The 22,680-nt window shown below is 36.2% G+C and overlaps 1 protein-coding gene across 8 annotated transcripts in view; it reads left to right on the forward strand.

The window, feature by feature from the left end:
- Positions 1 to 22,680, forward strand: part of DENND4A (DENN domain containing 4A) — a 130,356-nt gene that overhangs the window by 99,540 nt on the left and 8,136 nt on the right. For all 8 annotated transcript variants that reach the window (XR_009500805.1, XM_059912978.1, XM_059912979.1 and 5 more), the window contains 9 exons: positions 10,279 to 10,468; positions 14,084 to 14,178; positions 15,611 to 15,786; positions 15,880 to 16,026; positions 16,897 to 17,095; positions 17,325 to 17,579; positions 18,539 to 18,656; positions 19,254 to 19,416; positions 19,581 to 19,645. Coding sequence is in view for 7 of the 8 variants with exons in the window: in XM_059912978.1 (XP_059768961.1) it covers positions 10,279 to 10,468; positions 14,084 to 14,178; positions 15,611 to 15,786; positions 15,880 to 16,026; positions 16,897 to 17,095; positions 17,325 to 17,579; positions 18,539 to 18,656; positions 19,254 to 19,416; positions 19,581 to 19,645 (1,408 nt within the window). In the remaining variant the exon portion in view is untranslated. The remainder of the gene's footprint in view (positions 1 to 10,278; positions 10,469 to 14,083; positions 14,179 to 15,610; positions 15,787 to 15,879; positions 16,027 to 16,896; positions 17,096 to 17,324; positions 17,580 to 18,538; positions 18,657 to 19,253; positions 19,417 to 19,580; positions 19,646 to 22,680) is intronic.

The following is a 22,680-nucleotide window of genomic DNA, read 5'->3' on the forward strand; positions in this document are numbered from 1 at the left end:
GGACTTTTGGGATCTTGTAGAGCTGGAGAGACAAAAATAGAGACTGGAGGGTCCTCAGATACACAAGTTTTTTCCTTCAGGACATTTTCCAAATACTGATACTGCATGAAACAGGAGTCTGAAAACATAAGCAGAAAGTCTCTGATAAATAAGAGTTCTCAGCAGTTTCATGGTGCTGGGAATACAATAGCTTAGTTCATAAGCTGCTGGGAGCTGGGGAAAGTGAGGGCAAGGAAGCTTTGGTGTACACACCAGGCCCTTAGTTCAAATTCCTGCAGAGCTATGCCTTAGGAGCATTGGCAAAACAGAGGTAGACTGAACCTGACCAAAACTGCAACCTAGGCTGGACTCAGCTCAGTCTGTGATTAGATTAAACTAATCAGCCTTTACTCTAACAAGGAAAAAGTGTGTCCTTTCCAGAGGACCAGAACATCAACTGGAGTCCTTACGGTTTTTTGTATATAATTTTTTATATTCTATTATTGAATTAAAAATAGCTATACTGAGGGACTTCCTTGGTGATCCAGTGGTTAAGACTCCGCACTCCCAGTGCAGGGGGCCCGGGTTCCATCCCTGGTCAGGGAACTAGATCCTGCATGCCTCAACTAAGAGCCTGCATGCTGCAACTAAAGATCCCGCACACCACAACTAAAGATCCTGCACACTGCAGCGAAGATGCCACGTGCTGCAACTGAGACCAGTGCAGCCAAATAAATAAATATTAAAAACAAACAAACAAAAAAAGCTGTACTGAGAGACAAGGACCATAACTAAAAACAAAAGAAAAACAGATGGAGGAAACAGACCTTCAGGTGATCTAAATATTTGAATTAGCAAGATACTTTGAAGTAATTAAAATATGTCCAAGAAAATAGAGGAAAGGGTGAGAAAAAAAAAGCTAGAAACATGCAAAATTTCACCAGGTGATTATCTTTTGAAAAGAACCAGTGTAAATTATAGAACTGAAAAAGATGCGAAATTAAGAAAGCAGTAGTTGGATTTCACAGCAGACAAAAAGCAGGAGAAGATTAGTAAACTAGTTGGGAAGATAGTAGAAAATATCCACACTGAAGTACAGACAGGGAAAAAAATTGGAAAATACAGGAAAAAATGTGGGGTTTAGTGAAAATGCTTAACATTGATGTAATTTAGTTCCAGAAGAAGAAGAAAAAAAGGGGTAGAAGGAACATTTAAAATGCTAATTGCCAAGAATTTTCCAAAAGTGATTAAAGATGTCACTCACATATTTAGAAGATCTACAAATGTCAAGCAGAATAAATGCAAAAAAAAAAAAAAACCCCTATACTTAGGCATCTTATGTTAAAATAGATGAAAATGAAATACAAAGAGAAAATCCGAAAAGGAGCCAAAGGAGAGAGAGATATTACCTTCAAAAGAGCAACAGTAAGAAAGCTGACAGTTGTCTTCTGAATAGAAAATGTGATGTCAAAAGACACTGGAAAGACAGCTTTAGAGTACTGAAAGAAAATGACTGCCAACCTGTTTTTTCTGTATCCAGCAAAAATACTCTTTAAAAATTTGGGTGAGAGCTTTAGTTCCACTGTGGTAACATAAGGCCACTAAAGCCCGTCCCTCCCACTGATTTACAACTAAGAACTCCAAACAAAATACAAAAAAAAACTATCTAAAGATTCTGAAAAACAAAAGCAGCAGATTGTGGGGAAATTTTCCCATTTTCTTTCTCATGCATTTTTGCTCCAAGAGCAGGTCCCAGTCACAGTGTGGCAATGGCACCCCTGGCAGCTAAAACTTCAAGAGAGTCCCCGTATTTCCTGGACAGAGGAGCCAGAGAAGGGAGCCTCTGCGGGCTGGAGAGTATGGGCGGAGTCTGTGAAAGAAGGATTCCTGATTCTGTGCATGGCCCACACAAGTCTGAGCCTCACCCTTGAGCTACACATACATGGGATAGATGCAGACCAGCATGGACAAGGCTTAGAGAATTAAACTGGGGATTAAATCACCACCTACAAAAATCCAAACACAAATTACAATCTGAACATAACGTAGTTGACTGCCTGCTAATACAATAGCTCAGCAGTCTCCAAGAGATTATAACAGTTCCCAGACTACACAGCATAACATTCATGGTGTCCAAAATAAAATCCAAAATTACTTGAACCAGGAAAATGTGACTAACTCTCAAGGGAAAGACAACCCAGATGTTGGGATTATCAGACGGAAACCTTAAAGCAGCTGTTATAACTAGATTCCCTGAAGTAAAGAAAAAACACATTTCAAATAAGAAAAGAAAAGAACTCTTATCCAGAAAAATTAATTATTTGTCAAAAAATTTTATCATAAAAAACACACTCTGAAATAAACTCATTGGATGGGTTCAATAGCAGAATGGAGATGACAAAGGAGAGTCATTGAACTTAAAGATTGAGTAATAGAAATTATGCAGTTGGAAGAACAGAGAGAGACTTTATAAAAATGAACAGAGCCTCACAGAGTTGTGGGACAATATCAAAATGTATAACATATAATAGGGATTCCAGGAGAATTGGAGAAAGAGATTATGGTAGAAAAAATATTTGAAGAAATAATGGATAAAATTTCCCAAATTTAGTAAAAGATTTAGATTTACAGATACTCAGCAAACTATAGACAGGATAAACTCAAAGAAAACAACACCTATATATACATAAAAGCAAACTGTTAATAACCAAAGATATCCATTTCTAATAAGAAAATAACTGCTGGAAAAAAAAACAAGAATAAAAAGTATCTTGAATGCTATTAAACAAAAACGACACATTACCTACAGAGGAATAAGGATTTGAATGACCACTTGTTTTCATCATAATCTGTGGAGGGAAGAATACAGTGGAACAACAGTTTTAACCTGTTGAAGAAAAGGCCTGTCAACCCAGAATTCCATATCCAGTGAAAATATTCTTTAGGGGTGAAGGTGAAACAAAAACATTTTCAGATAAAGGAAAAGAATTCATGACTAGCAGACCTGCTCTTTAAAATAAGCTAAAGGAAGTTTTTCAGGCTGAAGAAAAATTATACTACAAAGAAACCTGGGTCTTTGGGAATGAAGAAAGAGCAAAATAGATGGTAAATATCTGGTTAATATGAAAGACCCCTTTTTTTTTTAATACAGCAGGTTCTTATTAGTCATCCATTTTATACACATCAGTGTATACATGTCAATCCCAATCTCCCAATTCATCCCACCCCCAGCCACTCTCCCGCCTTGGTGTCCATACGTTTGTTCTCTACATCTGTCTCTCAATTTCTGCCCTGCAAACCAGTTCATCTGTACCATTTTTCTAGGTTCCACATATATACGTTAATATACGATATTTGTTTTTCTGACTTGCTTCACTCTGTATGACAGTCTCTAGATCCATCCACATCTCTACAAATGACCCAATTTCGTTCCTTTTTATGGCTGAGTAATATTCCATTGTATATATGTACCAAATCTTCTTTATCCAGTCGTCTGTCGATGGGCATTTAGGTTGCTTCCATGACCTGGCTATTGTAAATAGTGCTGCAGTGAACATTGGGGTGCATGTGTCTTTTTGAATTATGGTTTTCTCAGGGTATATGCCCAGTAGTGGGATTGCTGGGTCATATAGTAGTTCTATTTTTAGTTTTTAAAGGAACCTCCATACTGTTCTCCATAGTGGCTGTATCAATTTACATTCCCACCAACAGTGCAAGAGGGTTCCCTTTTCTCCACACACTCTCCAGCATTTGTTGTTTGTAGATTTTCTGATGATGCCCATTCTAACTGGTGTGAGGTGGTACCTCATTGTTGTTTTCATTTGCATTTCTCTAATAATTAGTGATGTTGAGCAGCTTTTCATGTGCCTCTTGGCCATCTGTATGTCTTCTTTGGAGAAATGTCTATTTAGGTCTTCTGCCCATTTTTGGATTGGGTTGTTTGTTTTTTTAGTATTGAGCTGCATGAGCTGTTTATATATTTTGGAGATCAATCCTTTGTCCCTTGATTCGTTTGCAAATATTTTCTCCCATTCTGAGGGTTGTCTTTTCGTTTTGTTTATGGTCTCCTTTGCTGTGCAAAAGCTTTTAAGTTTCATTAGGTCCCATTTGTTTATATTTGTTTCTATTTCCATTTACTCTAGGAGGTGGATCAAAAAAGATCTTGCTGTGATTTATGTCAAAGAGTGTTCTTCCTATGTTTTCCTCTAAGAGTTTTATAGTGTCCTGTCTTACATTTAGGTCTCTAATCCATTTTGAGTTTATATTTGTGTATGGTGTTAGGGAGTGTTCTAATTTCATTCTTTTACATGTAGCTGTCCAGTTTTCCCAGCACCACTTATTGAAGACACTGTCTTTTCTCCATTGTATATCCTTGCCTCCTTTGTCATAGACTAGTTGACCACAGGTGTGTGGGTTATCTCTGGGCTTTCTATCTTGTTCCATTGATCTATATTTCTGTTTTTGTGCCAGTACCATATTGTCTTGATGACTGTAGCTTTGTAGTATAGTCTGAAGTCAGGGAGTCTGATGCCTCCAGCTCCGCTTTTTTCCCTCAAGACTGCTTTGGCTATTCGGGGTCTTTTGTGTCTCCATACAAGTTTTAAGATTTTTTGTTCTAGTTCTGTAAAAAATGCCATTGGTAATTTGATAGGGATTGCACTGAATCTGTAGGTTGCTTTGGGTAGTATAGTCATTTTCACAATATTGATTCTTCCAATCCAAGAACATGGTATATCTCTCCATCTGTTGGTATCATCTTTAATTTCTTCCATCAGTGTCTTACAGTTTTCTGCATACAGGTTTTTGTCTCCCTAAGTAGGTTTATTCCTAGACATTTTATTCTTTTTGTTGCAGTGGTAAATGGGAGTGGTTCCTTAATTTGTCTTTCAGATTTTTCATCATTAGTATATAGGAATGCAAGAGATTTCTGTGCATTAATTTTCTATCCTGCAACTTTACCAAATTCATTGATTAGCTCTAGTAGTTTTCTGGTGGCATCTTTAGGATTCTCTACGTATAGTATCGTGTCATCTGCAAACAGTTACAGTTTTACTTCTTCTTTTCCAATTTGTATTCCTTTTATTTCTTTTTCTTCTCTGATTGCCATGGCTAGGACTTCCAAAACTATGTTGAATAATAATGGTGAGAATGGACATCCTTGTCTTGTTCCTGATCTTAGAGGAAATGCTTTCAGTTCTTCACCATTGAGAATGATGCTTGCTGTGGGTTTGTCGTATATGGCCTTTATTATGCTGAGGTAGGTTCCCTCTATGTCCACTTTCTGGAGAGTTTTTAATCATAAATCAGTGTTGAATTTTGTCAAAAGCTTTTTCTGCATCTACTGAGATGATCATATGGTTTTTATTCTTCAATTTGTTAATATGGTGTATCACATTGATTGATTTGCTTATATTGAATAATCCTTGCATCCCTGGGATAAATCCCACTTGATCATGGTGTATGATCCTTTTAATGTGTTGTTGGACTCTGCTTGCTAGTATTTTGTTGAGGATTTTTGCATCTATATTCATCAGTGATATTGGTCTGTAATTTTCTTTTTTTGTAGTATCTTTGTCTGGTTTTGGTATCAGGGTGATGGTGGCCTCATAGAATGAGTTTGGGAGTGTTCCTTCCTCTGCAATTTTTTGGAAGAGTTTGAGAAGAATGGGTGTTAGCTCTTCTCTAAATCTTTGATAGCATTCACCTATGAAGCCATCTGGTCCTGGACTTTTGTTTGTTGGAAGATTTTAAATCACAGTTTCAATTTCATTACTTGTGATTGGTCTGTTCATATTTTCTATTTCTTCCTGGTTCAGTCTTGGAAGGTTATACCTTTCTAAGAATTTGTCCATTTCTTCCAGGTTGTCCATTTTATTGACATAGAGTTGCTTGTAGTAGTCTCTTAGGATGCTTTGTATTTCTGCAGTGTCTGTTGTAACTTCTCCTTTTTCATTTCTAATTTTATTGATTTGAATCCTCTCCGTCTTTTTCTTGATAAGTCTGGCTAATGGTTTATCAATTTTGTTTATCTTCTCAAAGAACCAGCTTTTAGTTTTATTGATCTTTGCTACTGTTTTCTTTGTTTCTATTTCATTTATTTCTGCTCTGAACTTTATGATTTCTTTCCTTCTGCTAACTTTGGGTTTTGTTTCTTATTCTTTCTCTAGTTCCTTTAGGTGTAAAGTTAGATTGTTTGAGATTTTTCGTGTTTCTTGAGGTAGGCTTGTATAGCTATAAACTTCCCTCTTAGAACTGCTTTTGCTGCATCCCATAGGTTTTGGATCATCATGTTTTCATTGTCATTTGTCTCTAGGTATTTTTTGATTTCCTCTTTGATTTCTTCAGTGATCTCTTGGTTATTTAGTAACGTATTGTTTAGCCTCCATGTGTTTGTGTTTTTTACGTTTTTTCCCCTGTAATTGATTTCTAATCTCATAGCGTTGTGGTCAGAAAAGATGCTTGATATGATTTCAGTTTTCTTAATTTACTGAGGCTTGATTTGTGACCCAAGTTATGATCCATCCTGGAGAATGTTCCGTGTGCACTTGAGAAGAAAGTGTAATCTGCTGTTTTTGGATGGAATGTCCTATAAATATCAACTAAATCTATCTGGTCTGTTGTGTCATTTAAAGCTTCTGTTTCCTTATTAATTTTCTGTTTGGATGATCTGTCCATTGGTTTAAGTGAGGTGTTAAAGTCCCCCACTATTATTGTGTTACAGTCGATTTCCTCTTTTATAGCTGTTAGCAGTTGCCTTATGTATTGAGGTGCTCCTATGTTGTTGCATATATATTTATAATTATTACATCTTTTTCTTGGATTGATCCCTTGATCATTATGTAGTGTCCTTCCTTGTCTCTTGTAACATTCTTTATTTTAAAGTCTATTTTATCTGATATGAGTATTGCTACTCCAGCTTTCTTTTGATTTCCATTTGCATGGAATATCTTTTTCCATCCCCTCACTTTCAGTCTATATGTGTCCCTAGGTCTGAAGTGGGTCTCTTGTAGACAGCATATATATGGGTCTTGTTTTCGTATCCATTCAGCAAGCCTGTGTCTTTTGGTTGGAGCATTTAATCCATTCACGTTTAAGGTAATTATTGATATGTATGTTCTTATGACCATTTTCTTAGTTGTTTTGGGTTTGTTTTTGTAGGTCCTTTTCTTCTCTTGTGTTTCCCACTTAGAGAAGTTCCTTTAGCATTTGTTGTAGAGCTGGTTTGGTGGTGCTGAATTCTCTTAGCTTTTGCTTGTCTGTAAAGCTTTTGATTTCTCTGTTGAATCTGAATGAGATCCTTACCAGGTACAGTAATCTTGGCTGTAGGTTCTTCCCTTTCATCACTTTATATATGTCATGCCACTGCATTCTGGCTTGTAGAGTTTCTGCTGAGAAGTCAGCTGTTAACTTTATGGGAGTTCCCTTGTATGTTATTTGTCGTTTTTCCCTTGCTGCTTTCAATAATTTTTCTTTGTCTTTATTTTTGCCAATTTGATTACCATGTGTCTCTGCATGTTTCTCCTTGGGTTTATCCTCTATGGGACTCTCTGCGCTTCCTGGACTTGGGTGGCTATTTCCTTTCCCATGTTAGGGAAGTTTTCGACTATAATCTCTTCAGATATTTTCTTGGGTCCTTTCTCTCTCTCTTCTCCTTCTGGGACCCCTATAATGTGAATGTTGTTGCGTTTAATGTTGTCCCGGAGGTCTCTTAGGCTGTCTTCATTTCTTTTCATTCTTTTTTCTTTATTCTGTTCCGCAGCAGTGAATTTCACCATTCTGTCTTCCAGGTCACTTATCCGTTCTTCTGCCTCAGTTATTCTGCTATTGATTCCTTCTAGTGTATTTTTCATTTCAGTTATTGTATTGTTCATCTCTGTTTGTTTGTTCTTTAATTCTTCTAGGTCTTTGTTAAACATTTCTTGCATCTTCTCGATCTTTGCCTCCATTCTTTTTCCGAGGTCCTGGATCATCCTCACTATCATTATTCTGAATTCTTTTTCTGGAAGGTTGCCATCTCCACTTCATTTAGTTGTTTTTCTGGGGTTTTATCTTGTTCCTTCATCTGGTACATAGCCCTCTGCCTTTTCATCTTATCTTTCTGTGAATGTGGTTTTTGTTCCACAGGCTGCAGGATTGTAGTTCTTCTTGGCTTCTGCTGTCTGCCCTCTGGTAGATGAGGCTATCTAAGAGGCTTGTGCAAGTTTCCTGATGGGAGGGACTGGTGGTGGGTAGAGCTGGCTGTTGCTTTGGTGGGCAGAGCTCAGTAAAACTCTAATCCACTTGACTGTTGATGGGTGGGGCTGGGTTCCGGCCCTGTTCGTTGTTTGGCCTGAGGCGACCCAACACTGGAGCCTACCCAGGCTCTTTGGTGGGGCTAATCACTGACTCTGGGAGGGCTCACGCCAAGGAGTACTTCCCAGAACTTCTGCTGCCAGTGTCCTTGTCCTCATCGTGAGACAGAGCCACCCCCCGCCTCTGCAGGAGCCCCTGCAACTCTAGCAGGTAGGTCTGGTTCAGTCTCCTGTGGGGTCACTGCCTCTTCCCCTGGGTCCCGATGCACACACTACTTTATGTGTGCCCTCCAAGAGTGGAGTCTCTGTTTCCCCAAGTCCTGTCAAAGTCCTGCAGTCAAATCTCGCTAGCCTTCAAAATCTGATTCTCTAGGAATTCCTCCTCCTGTTGCTGGACCCCCAGGTTGGGAAGCCTGCCATGGGGCTCAGAACCTTCACTCCAGTGGGTGAACTTCTGTGGTATAACCGTTCTCCAGTTTGTGAGTCACCCACCCAGCAGTTATGGGATTTGACTTTATTGTGATTGTGCCCCTCCTACCATCTCTTTGTGGCTTCTCCTTTGTCTTTGGATGTGGGGTATCTTTTTTTCATGATTTCCAGTGTCTTCCTGTCAGTGATTGTTCAGCCGTTAGTTGTGATTCCGGTGTTCTTGCAGGAGGGAGTGAGAGCATGTCCTTCTACTCCGCCATCTTGAACCAATCTCTCTAAGACCCCTTTTTTAAAACCTTTTTTTTAAAATTTTTATTGAAGTATGGTTGATTTACAGTGTCATGTTAGTTTCAGGTATACAGCTCAGTGATTCAGCTATACATACGTATATATTCTTTTTTTTTAATTTATTTGTTTATTTTTGGCTGCGCTGGGTCTTCATTGCTGCACGGGGGCTTTCTCTAGTTGCAGCGAGTGGGAGCTACTCTTCGTTGTGGTGCATGGGCTTCTCATTGCAGTGGCTTCTCTTGTTGCAGAGCCTGGGCTCTAGGCATACAGGCTTCAGTAGTTGTGGCTCTCGGGCTCTAGAGCACAGGCTCAGTAGTTGCGGCGCATGGACTTAGTTGCTCCACAGCATGTGGGATCTTCCTGGACCAGGGCTCGAACCTGCGTCCCCTGCATTGGCAGGCGGATTCTTAACCACTGCACCACCAGGGAAGTCCCTTAAAACCTTTTTAAATTCCTTAAAATACTTGCAGTTGGACAAAACAAAAATTTGAATGTTATCTCATGGGATTTTCAATATGTGTAGAGGTTTCATAGTGACTAAGAGACTCACCCTACTGACATTCTTTATAGGTATATTATTATATATGAAGTGGTACAATACTAATTTTAAATCAACTGTAAATGATTAGGTATATGTATTGCAATCCCTAGAGCACCCACTTAATAAAAAATACAATGAGATATAGCCAAAAAGCCAATAAAAATTTACAAGTAATCTTAAAAGTAACTCAGTAACACATACACACACACACCTGTGTATTATCTGGGCGGTGTAATTACAGTTATTTAAAAAATTTTTTTTCTTCATACAAAAGTCTATCAAATTTTCTTACATATTACTGGTGTAACCAGGAAAAAATACTTATACTTTGGTGTTCTCAAAAATGAAAACTAGAAATACATGTCTTTGAAACCTGGATTGTTATGGAAAAGAATAAAATGTAAACATAAATGAAATTAAAAGAGATTAAAATGTAATTTTCTAATGGTATCATCCTGGGCTGGGATTTGCAGGGAAGAAAATTAACAATAAACACTTAAAGTTAGCAATTGTCTAACTAACAGGTATCTGCTTTGATCTAACTAAGAAATGCTGTCTTAAAAATTGATCTCCAGCTCACGTTTGTCCAGTATGCCCTTGTAAAATTGGTTGGTTTTTTTTTTCTCTAGAAGTTGTATTGTTAATTAACTGATCATCTGAGTAATTAGGCGTTTCCTCTGCCTTTGAAGTGAACTTTTAAATAACTAACTTTAAATATGAAGGAAATTAAGCTTATAATTATGTCCTTAGGATCAAAGTTCTGATCGTACCAGTTTTTCTTCAGTGGGAGCCCAGGATTCTGAATCTACCTCATTAACAGATGAAGATGTCTGCCACGAGTTGGAAGGAGCCACTTCTTCTCAGGAAAGCAGTGCCACTGCAGGGACTAAGGGAATTGATTTCAGCAGAACAAGCCTGGAAGGTTCTTCCTCCTTAGAAGGTTTGTCCAAACAGCTCGGTCATACTGCATTTGATTTGTGGTACCTTTATTTTTTCTCCTTTATGTTTAATTTTGTAAAAGATTTGCATGGCTCAAAACAGTAGAGAACCAAGGCACTTTCAGAGAAGTCTGGCTTCTTCCATCCTCATCCCTTCATCTTGTTTTGTCACTGTCCCTAGAGGTAGCCATTTTTATTCATTTTGATTTATCCTTTCATTGTTGCTTTTTTTAATGTGCTTTTGTTTTAAAATGTGCTTTTTTAAAAAGCGTGTGTGTGTTTGTGTGTGTGTTCTTAATACCTCTTTGTCTTCTTACTCAAAAGGTAACATGCTATAAACACTTAACTGTTTCTTGCTTTTTTCACTTAACACTATATTTTGAAGAGCATTCCATATCATCACATAGTGTTGTCCCTCATTCATTTTTACCATTGTATTGTTCATCATGTGTGGATGTATTGGTTTATTTTAACCACTTCCCTGTTGATGGACTTTAAGTTCTCAGTCTTTAACTGTTATAAATAATACTGTGATGCATATATGTCATATTATATTTTGCCAGGGTATTTTTGGAAGATACTTCCAAGTTTTTCCTTGAAGTGATATTGCCAGGTTCCTTCCTCAGGGGTATACTATTTTGTATTCCCACAGGTAGTATATAAGAATACCTATTTCCCCACAGCCTTGTGAAGAAAATATGTTAGCACACTTTGAAATTTTTGCCGTCTGATAGGTGAAGAATGTATTTCAATTTAGTTTTCATTTTTCTTTATCTTATAAATTAAGTCGCATATCCGTTTATGTGTTTAAGGACTATTTGTATTTCTTTTTCTGTGAACTGTCCTTTGCCTACATTTCACTTTCACTTTTTGGTCCTCCCCACTTTTTAAAAGTTTTAATAGCTCTTTTTTATGTTAGGGAATTAATCCTTTGTCTCTTATATAAGCGGCAGATGCTTTTTCCAAGTTTGTCAAGTTCAGGGGTTTTTTTTTCCCCCACATAAAAGTTTTTAATTTTATGTCATCAAATTTATCAGTTTTTGCCCTATTGCTTCTGGATTTTGAGTTATTATGAAAGATTTCCCCTTCCCTAGGCTCACCACTGTTTTCTTCTCATACTTCTCTGATTTCCTTTTTAACATTTTCTGGGGTCAGCAGACTTTTTCTGTAAAGGGCCATATTGTAAATAGTTTAGGTTTTGTGGGCCACATACATCTCTGTCACATATTCTTTTTTGTCTTTTTCTTTTTTATAACAGTGCTTTAAAATGTTAAAATTATTCTGAGTTTGTGGTCATACAAAAATAGATTTGACCCCTGATTTAAATATTTAATCCATTTGAAAGTTATCCTGTTATATGATGTGAGGAATGAATGTATTATAATGTTTTTCAAATTTGCATCTTTGCTACTTTAAAAAGCTTTTATTTTGGAAATAGTCAATCACAAAAGTAGAAGGAATAGCACAATGAGCTCCCATGTACCTTCACACAACTTCAGCAACTATCAACAAATGGCCAATCTTGTTTTATCTTTTCCGCCTCTTCTGCTGCCAACATTTTTTCCTTCCCCACTGGATCATTTTAAAGTAAATCCCAAACAGTATATAATTTTATTCATAAATACTTCAACATGTATTGATATTTCTAAAACACAAGGACTTTAATGTTATATCTTTGTAACTTTTTATTAAAGTTTATTTATTTAATACATTTATTATTTACTCTGTTATACATGTAGTGTGTACATTTTTATGTATGTAAATACTGTACATTTCACAAATTGAGGACAACTGATTAACCAGTATCAGATTAAGAGGCAGAAAGAACCTTGGGACTTCCCTGGTGGTCCAGTGGTTAAGACTCTTTGCTCCCAATACAGGGGGCCTGGGTTTGATCCCTGGTCAGGAAGCTAGATCCCACATGCCACAACTAAAGAGCCCACATGCCACAATGAAGCTCCTGCATAATGCAACTAAGACCTGGTGCAGCCAAACAAATAAATAAATAAATAAATGTTTGGGTGGGGGGAGAAAGAAACAGAACATAAACAGCATCCAGAACCCCCTCTCATAACCACATCTACTCACCACTCCCTTCACAAATGAACATTATCTTCTAACACTGTATGTCAGCATGGCCATTTTTGAACATGTTATGGACTCATACAGTATCTTTTGTGAAGCATTCATTTTTTTCGAAACAAAATTGTAATATTGTTATATTTTTAGTGTGACAAGATTTATCATATATCTTATATAAAATATATACTTAAATTTTCACAACTATCTCATGAAACTCTTTTTAAAAGGCGGTTTGTTCAAATTGAGACCCAAACAAGGTCTACTTTTTGCATTTGTTTGATATGTCTACTAACTCCCTCTCATCTTTGTTCCCTGTTTTTTCCCCCTTTCGTATATTCATGAAGAAATCCGGTGATTAGTTCCCTGCCCCTTATTTTTTTTCTAACATGCAAGAACAGTTTATTGAGCTAAGTAAATAAGACTTACCTCACAACCTGATTCATATTTGCTAAAAAGAATATTTATTCTGTGCTGTAGATTGATTAGATACAAGAGGTAGGCTGCCCACATAAATGATTGAATTAGTCAAGGCTGATAGATAGCAATTTTGAACTAGCTTTAGCAGAGGGGGATTACAGAAGGTTATCGGGGGACCATCAGGAAAGAACTCTAGTTGCCACCATTTCTAAGCATCTTAAAGGATGATGTGAAGCTTCAGCTCTCTCTCCACCTCTCTGTATGTCTGTGTGGCAGGGCCTAGGGCTAGAGAAAGCTCTAGAGCTATCTTTTTTTTTTCCCTTGTCATTTATTTGCTGAAGCAATCAGATCATTAATCTGGATTATGCATCCCCATGGTGGTGTTTAACATGTTTTCCTATCCTCTCTATTTCTTGGAACTGATAGTTTATACTGTTACTTTTTTTTTAACCTTTATATTTATAAAAATACCATTGTTAATGCATAAAATGTAGTAACTACTGGAAAAAAAAAGTATAGAAAATGTATTGATTACTTCCAGTTTTCCTAACTAGATATAGCCACTGTCAGCAATTGACTTGACCACAGAACTGCCCTTATTTTGTTGTCATTTTAATACCTGCTAATATCCCTTTGCTCTTAAGAATATACTTGGAAACTCTTCCCTAGTGTTTAAAAGCAAGATTACTGTTCCAGATTTTAAAGATCCTTATAAGGCAGAGAGTTGCCAGTAATTCTTTTCATGATCTGAAATAAGATCAGCTATTTTATACTTTTTAGACCTTAGAACTAAACACTTTCTTTTATCCAAAACATGTAAGAATAGAAACAGCAAAATAGTAATTACAAACAACTGGAATGTCTTCTAGTCTGTACACACAAAGTGCTTAATAAGTGAGTAATGAATTAAAGCACATTTCCTTAGGTGTACACAAAGGCATATGTTGAAAAACATTTTTCATTATTTATTTGCTTTTTCTTAAATTACCTTTATCATTTTAAATAGTTTTAAATAAAATAGTTTGACATTTTACCAGAGAATTTATGAAAGTGAAAGATTCTCATATCCTTTCTGTTAATTTTAATGGTTTTGCTCTTTGTTTTTTAATAATGAACAGGATCCTTGTCCAAGTTTGCCTTACCTGGGAAATCAGAAGTGGCATCTTCCTGCAACACGAGTAATACAAATATCTTCCAGAACTATGCAATGGAGGTACAAGTTAATCAAAAGAACATCTTCATGTACTACTTAATAAAATTTACATTTCTTAAGTGTTGATAGCCTCTGGTAGAGTGATAAAAAGTTAAATATATGGCATCTGAAAATTTCAGAATGTATATTGCTCCTGAATAAACTTAAAATATCTAGTATTTCAGATTATTAAAGTCATATGACTTTTTCTGTTTAGAAAAGTTCCATACTTCCTTTCATGTTTATCAACATACAAAAGCATTTTTATTTCCAGTATTTATATTTACCCTTTGTTTTATGTATGTCCTCTTTGAATTTTTGTTACACTTTGGTTTTTCTTTTTTGTTTTGGCCATACCACACAGCATGCAGGATCTTAGTTCCCCAACCAGGGATTGAACCCGCACCCCCTGCGGTGGAAGCACGGAGTCCTAACCACTGGACTGCCAGGGAAGTCCCTATTTCACATCTTAAACACTTGTAACTAATTTTGCTGTGCAGGCACACTTTTTGGATGAGGATACAGGGAGCAGTTTTGGCATTTGTGTCAACTTTTTCCATCATGTTTTTCATTCTTTGTGTCACTTTGATGTAGATATCTGCTGGGTATGCTGCTATATCCCATTTTCTTGCAATAAAAAGGTTATAGTTTTACACCTTAAAAACTTTCCCTAATTTTTGTGTAAAAATTGCTTCCAAATACATTTGTGTTTCTGTTTCACACTAATTCGCATAAATTTGGAAAATAAATTTGCATGCAGCTGGAAAATAAATGATGAGCACTGATGTTGCAGTTTACAAAGTTTCTGATGGCTTCAGGAATTTCTATATTTTAATGTAACGACAGCATTTACATTTATCTATAGCAATGCTTCTTAAACTGTCTGTAGTGACAGACCAGGGTTTTTTTTGTTGTTGCTGTTTTTAATTTCCCATCTGTCATGGCTGTTACTCTTGTAAAATCTACTGATCACCGACTTAGCTGTTACAGCAATTAGTTTAAAGGTCTCCAAATCCTCTTCTCAGTTTCTTTACTTAGCTCATCACAAACCAGTAAGAGTTTGTGGACCAGCTCCTGACTGGTGACCACACTTTGAGTAGCACAGATCTGTAACATGTAATTACCAATACCTATTTTGTGTATTAACAAAGTAATACTTGGGTTTAGTTTTCCGTTTATAAAATCATGGCAGATTTTATAGTACGTAATTATAATGGTAAAAATGCTCACTTAAATGCAAGTTTCCCTTTCAGGCAAAAGTTTTGGAACAGACTTAGCTGAAATAGTTAAAGATGAGTTTATTATATAATGTACTGAATGTAATCCATTTTTCATTTGTAACTTCTGAATCCTTCTGAGTTTTACTTTTCCAGTAGATATATGAATTGAAATGGTTTTTAAATTGTAATTGCAGTAACCGGCTTACTTTATAAAATGCTGTTTTCTCCCATAGGTTCTTATCTCGAGCTGCTCTCGTTGTAGAACCTGTGATTGTCTTGTCCATGATGAGGAAATCATGGCTGGCTGGACAGCAGATGATTCAAATCTCAATACAACCTGCCCATTTTGTGGCAATCTTTTCTTGCCCTTTCTGAACATCGAAATAAGAGATTTAAGACGACCTGGAAGGTAATGATTTATGCTTTTTTTCCCTTCATGTTTAAGGGTCATGTTTCCTAGAATATCTCTTTTCTCAAAAAGCTCCTTTGATTCACATTACAGATACTTTTTGAAGTCAAGCCCGTCTACAGAAAATATGCATTTTCCATCCTCCTTTTCAAGGCAGACAAGGCAGTCTTGTATCTCAACATCAGCCTCTGGTCTTGACACATCTGTTCTCTCTGTTCCAGGGAATTTTGATCTAAATAGGTAATTATGACTATGTGGAACTATATTTTAACAACATATATTATACATTTCAAGTAATGACAAAAGAATTAGCTGACCATTTTAAGGTTTAAATTCCTATGTATAATAGATTCTTAATCTCAAGTTCTTATTCCTAATTAATTATCTCTCTCTCTTGAGGAATTAAGTCAGTACTGAGGTACTTCTACTTTGCAATATTTAATTTTCTACTTAGGAATATTTAATAATCTAAGAGAACATTTGGCGCTGATAGATGAACTATAAAATCAAACTAAGACTTACACAGTAAGCCTAATACAAGTAAGTCTGTGCTTAAAACAAATGCCGAAATCGACTCCATTTTGGAGAAGTGCCAAATACACCAGATATAGCTGGGCAAGTGAAGCTATATTGGTAACTGCATGTGCAAAAGAAAATGCCTACATAGTACTAGCAGGCTAGCATGACCTGTTTGATCCTGAATGCTTAGACTGCAAAACTGCAAATCTGTGTGTGTACCTTCTTTCATCATAGGTCTATTATAGCCCTTTCTTTGTCTCCCACTAGCTCTGACTCCTGAAGGAATAGGTGCCTATTTTTTCTGGTTTGTATCCTCGGGCCTGCTGTGGTTCCTGCAGTATAAAAGTTGTCCACTAAATGTTTTGAACAGATGAATGACTCTTGTATATTTAAAGTTTACTGGATAAAAAGGAAATTTAACATGACTAGGCTACTTTAAACTGTATCCTTTTTCCCAGCCAAAGCCTGATTAACATCTTTCCTTCGTTTTACTTTGCTATGTGCAGCTCTGATTCTAAAGAGAAGAACATGGTCAGTGAAATAAAGTAAATCTAGACAGTGATACGCTTTTTTCTTTTTTCAATGCCCAAGCAAATCAAAGTTGCTCGAAAATACATGTGCCCGAAGTATTCAGATCCCTGCTGATAGATCAAAAGCAGCTTTGTCAAGATGTCCAGTATTTCCAATGGCCAGGAGTGTTAGTACTTACGGCACCTTGGATAAGGAAGACAATGGAGGGCAGACGCTCATTCCTACAGGCAGCCTGCCAACTACTTTACAAGGAGCTACAGTATGTATTTTGGTGTTTTTTACAATTTGGACATTGATAATTTACGTATGAGTTTGTTCCCCTTGTGCTAAACAGCCTTGTAAGCTTCAATTTTATTATTGTTAAGAAGAGTGTCTTGTTACATGATACAGTTACATTTCTAATTATATGGAGATTATTGACAGGAATTTTTTTTAATGATTTAGTATCATCAATCTTATAATTGCTATTTATGGTTTTTACTCAACAGGATTCTTTAGGATTAGAATGGCACCTCCCAAGTCCAGATCCTATCACTGTTCCATATCTTAGTCCTTTAGTGGTATGGAAGGAACTTGAAAGCTTATTGGAAAATGAGGGTGATCATGCAATAACAGTGGCAGACTTTGTGGACCATCATCCAATTGTTTTTTGGAACCTGGTGTGGTATTTTAGACGTCTTGACTTACCCAGTAATTTACCTGGATTGATTCTTTCTTCTGAGCATTGTAACAAGTATTCAAAGGTATGAGAGTAAAAATTAACTAAAAGCCAGTGCTACTGTCACCATTGTAATGTTTGCATATTCCTAATGACAAAAAAGTAATTTTATGCTGAATATTTTTAATAACCATCTGAATCAATAAAATTGTTGCAAATAATTTTTCTTCTTACAGTCTAGCGGTAAGACAGTCATGTTTTTTAGACTTCTTATAAAGTTTACACAAAATGGACTTGACTTTTTGTTATAGCCTCAAGAATAAACTGTAAATGACTCTTATGAGAAGACTTTGTGAGTTTGCCCCACTCATGCCTCATCTCATACCTCCTTCAAAAATAAGCCTAACACTTTAGTTGGACATCTGTAATTCATATCACAGTCATGTGCTACCATTCTCTTCATTCCTTTACTGTGAATTTTTGTTTAACATTTAGGTAGTTTGTTATATGTTCACTCGTATTTTTGATATGTTGCTCTATTAAAGCATTTTTTTTTCTTTTTCATATGCTGTCACTGGCACTAAATGGCAAAGTGTCTAAGTTCAGAAACTTTGTCTTCTCCCTTCTTGTACTTCATGTCTATGATTGTGCATGTGTTTGGATTTTCAGTACATAGTGAATGAGAGATTAACTCAGTCAGAGTATCTGCGCTAGGGTCTTGAACTGATGGAGAATGGGGCTCCTGGATTCGTCTTTCTGTGGAGCCTCAGTCATAAGCTGGTCAAGATTAGCCCTTCATGGTACCCTTTCTCACTGATCTTAGTACTTTGTTAAATCTGCTACTTTAGGGATCATTGGCTTCTCAACTCAGGTCATCTCCCTTCGGTAGGTTATAAAATGCAGACAAATCAGTGATTTTTCTGTTCTCTTTTCTCTCTTACACACATGCATCCTAAAAAATATTTTTAAGGCTCTTTATAAAATATTTACAAAACATTGTCATGTAAGGATCATTAATGAATGTTTTTTTATTCTTCAACACAGATTCCTCGCCACTGTATGTCTGAAGACAGTAAATATGTTTTAATACAAATGTTGTGGGACAATATGAAATTACATCAGGATCCAGGACAGCCGTTGTACATCCTCTGGAATGCCCACAGTAAGTGCTGTCATAGAATGCTGATGTCCTTCATATGAGAGTACTATTTGCTTTAAATAGCCTAAACTAATGTGTAACTGACTTTTATTTTACACTACTTTTTGTCTTACAGGTCAAAATCGTACTCTTTTGTTTGAGAGTGAGTGTTAAGTTTGATGTTTTTAGTATTATCATCTATGGAGGTCAAGGGGTTTTTGTTTTTGTTTTTTGAGTGGTGCTGTGTATGTGCTGGAGGGGTTATGTTTTGTAGAGTTTTGTTTTTAGCACATTGCTTGTACCCTATTTCTTCTTTGTACTTATTTTTTGTTTGTTTCCATCCCAGGCTGCTGATTTAAAATTCCTTCCAGGGGCTGTATTAAGGAAAACAGTATTTTTAGTTATTGTGTATTTGAGCCTTTAAGCTTATTTTTATCATTATTTGTCTTATTTCTTCCTTTTTTCTTCTTACTCATTCTTAGATTTCAGTTCTTTTATCTATTGCCCTTAATTTATTTTTAGTGCTTTGTAACTTTTTCAATAGCTGTCAGTTGCTGCTTAATTACATTCTCCTTTCTACACAGAACATTCTTCTTCATCTGCTCTTTTGTTCTTTTACAGCCCAGAAGTATCCAGTGGTCCATTTATTGCAAAAAGGTGATAATTCATTTAACCAGGAACTATTGAAAAATATGGTAAAAAGCATTAAAATGAATGATGTCTATGGACCAATGAGTCAGATTTTAGAGACACTGAATAAATGTCCTCATTTTAAAAGACAGAGGTAAGTCATTCTTTTAAATGAATATATTGTTCCTCTAAGCAGATTCATATTGTTTGCTGAGTGATTTGTTAGAATATCTCATGCTTTTATTAACATAAAAATTTTTGTAGATATGTATAGACTGTTTGAATAGTAATATCTTCTCCACTCCTTTTTCCCCCCAGGAGTTTATATAGAGAAATACTGTTTCTCTCACTTGTGGCACTGGGAAGAGAAAACATTGATATAGGTAATTCAGCATAACATATAACAAGTATTATTTATATATCATGGCATAGTTTTCAAAGTGTTTTTATATTGGTAGTCTTAATTAGTTTAATATAAAATTATATTAATATAATAGAACTGTGTCTGATTTTTTTAATATAAGGTAAAAGATACTTTGATATTTTGGTCATGTTGGTAATAATAATGATAAATAATGAAAGCTAACATTTTTTGAGGGCTTATTATGTGCCTTACATTGTAGCAGGTAGTTTCCATATTTTATCTCATATAATCCTCAAAATCCCTATGAGATGGGTACTGTTATCATTTCCATTTTATTACTGAGGCAACTGAGGATCCAAGAGGTTAAGTGACTTAAACTTGGGTTTCACAGCAATAACAGAGCCATATCTGAACCAAGCAGTCTTAATTTCCAATCCCATGCTTTTAACTATTGTGTCAGATCACTAATGACATTAAGCTTGTTTCAGAAAAGAAGTAAGGTAGCTAAATATATATTTTAGGAGGTCTCGAACATTTTTGGTTGATCATCTTCTACTCTCAGTTATTGTGCTTGGCCTCCTTTAGAGTAACAAATAGAAAGTAAAAGGATTGAAAAAGATACTCCATGCAAATAGTACTAAAAAGGGAGCTAGAGTGACTACATTAATATCAGAAAAAAATAGACTTTAGAGACAAAGAAGGACATTGTATAATGATGAAACAGTCAATCCACCAAGAATTATTAATTGTTTATAACAATTATAACATATATGCAACTAACAACAGAGCCCCAAAATACATGAAGTAAAAACTAACAGAATTGGAGGGAGAAATAGACATTCAACCATAATAGAACAACTAGGCAGCAGATCAGCCAGGAAATAGAAGACTTGAACAGCACTGTAAACCAACTAGGCCTAAGAAACGTCTACAGAACACACCATCCAACAACAACAAAATACACATTCTTCTCCACTGCACATGGAATATTGTCCAGGATAAACCAAATGTTAGGCCATAAAACAAGTCTCTCAGTAAATTTAAAAGGTTTGAAATCATACAAAGTATGTTCTCTAACCACAGTACAATGAAAAGAGAAATCAATAATAGAAGGAAAATAAGAAATTCACAAGTATATAGAAATTAAACAACACACTCCTAAATAGCAAATTGGTCAAAAAAATCATAATAGAAATTAGACAATACTTTGAGATAAATGAAAATTAAAAACACAACATACCAAAACTTTGAGATTCAGTGAAAGCAGTTTCTACCTTAAGAAACTAGAAAAAGAAGAGCAAGCTAAACCCAAAGCAAGCAGGAGGAAGGAAATAAATATTAGTGCAGAAATAAATAAAATAGAGAAACAGGGAAAATATTTTTAAAAATCGAGAAACTCATTGAAATCAAAAGTTTGTTTTTGAAAAGATCAACAAAATTGACAGACCTTTAAGCTAGACTAAGAGAAAAAGAGAGAAGACTCAAATTACTGAAATTAGGAATAAAAGGGGGGATATTCCGGGACTTCCCTGGTGGCGCAATGGTTCAGAATCCACCTGCCAATGCAGGGTACACGGGTTCGATGGTCCGGGAAGATCCCACATGCCGCAGAGCAGCTAAGTCCGTGTACCACAACTACTGAGCCTGCACTCTAGGGCCCACGAACCACAACTGCTGAGCCCACATGCCACAACTACTGAAGCCTGTGCACCTAGAGCCCGTGCTCCGCAACGAGAAGCCACCGCGGTGAGAAGCCCGTGCACTGCAACAAAGAGTAGCCCCCGCTCGCCACAACTAGAGAAAGCCCGCATGCAGTAATGAAGACCCAACGCAGCCAAAAATTAAATAAATAAATAAATAGGTGGGATATTCCTACTGACCTTACATAAATAAAAATAATTATTATAAATAATTATATACCAACAAGTTAGATAACCTAGAAGAGACAGGCAAATTCCTAGAAAGACATAAACTATAAAACTGATTCAAGAATAGAAAATCTTAATAGACCTATAACAAGTAAAGAGATTGAGTTAGTAATCAAAAATTGTCCCGCAAAGAAAAGCCCAGGACCAGATGGTGAATTCTACCAAATGTTTAAAGAAGGATAATACCATTTGTTATGAACTGCATGTTTGTGTCCCCTACCCCCAAATTCATATATATTGAAACCCTAATATGATGGTATTTGGAAGTAGAGCCTTTGGAAAGTAATTGCATCATGAGGTTGGAGCCCCTAAGATGGTATTAGTATCCTTATAAGAAAAAGAGGAGGGAATTCCCTGGCGGTCCAGTGGTTAGGACTCAGCACTTTCACTGCTGTGGCCCAGGTTCAATTCCTGGTCATGGAACTAAGATCCCGCAAAGCTGCATGGTGCAGCCAAAAAAAACAAAAAGAAAAGTAAAAGAAAAAGAAGAGAGCTGTCCCTCTCTCAGCCACATGAGGATACAAGAAGAAGACAGCTATCTGCAAACCAGGAAGAATGCTCTTACCAGCCACCACATCTGCTGGCACCTTGATCTTGGACTTCCCAGCCACCAGACTGTGAGAAATAAATGTTCATCATTTAAGCCACCCAGTCTATGGTATTCTGTTACAGCAGCCCAAACTAAGACACTAACCCTTCACAAACTCTGACAAAAAAAGTAGAAGAAAACGAAGTGCTTCCTAGTTCATTCTATGCGTTAGGCCAATATTATTACCCTGACCAAGCCCAGACAAAGACATCACAAGAAAAGAAAATGAAAGAGCAATATCCCTTATTAATATAGATGCAGAAATCCTCAACAAAATACTAGGAAACCAAATCCAGCAACATAGAGAAAGGATTATTTGCCATGACAAAGTGGGATTTATCCCAGGGATGCAATGTTGGTTCAACATAAAAAACTCCATCAATGTAATACACCATATTAATAGAATGAAAGACAAAACCACATGATGTCTCAATAGACACAGAAAAAGCATTCGACAAAATTCAACAAACTAGGACTAGAAGGGAACATCTTCAACCTAATAAAGGGCATTTATGAAAAACCCACAGTTAACACCAT

The sequence above is a fragment of the Balaenoptera ricei genome, chromosome 2, assembly GCF_028023285.1.
Source record: "Balaenoptera ricei isolate mBalRic1 chromosome 2, mBalRic1.hap2, whole genome shotgun sequence".
Classification (NCBI taxonomy): Eukaryota; Metazoa; Chordata; class Mammalia; order Artiodactyla; family Balaenopteridae; genus Balaenoptera; species Balaenoptera ricei.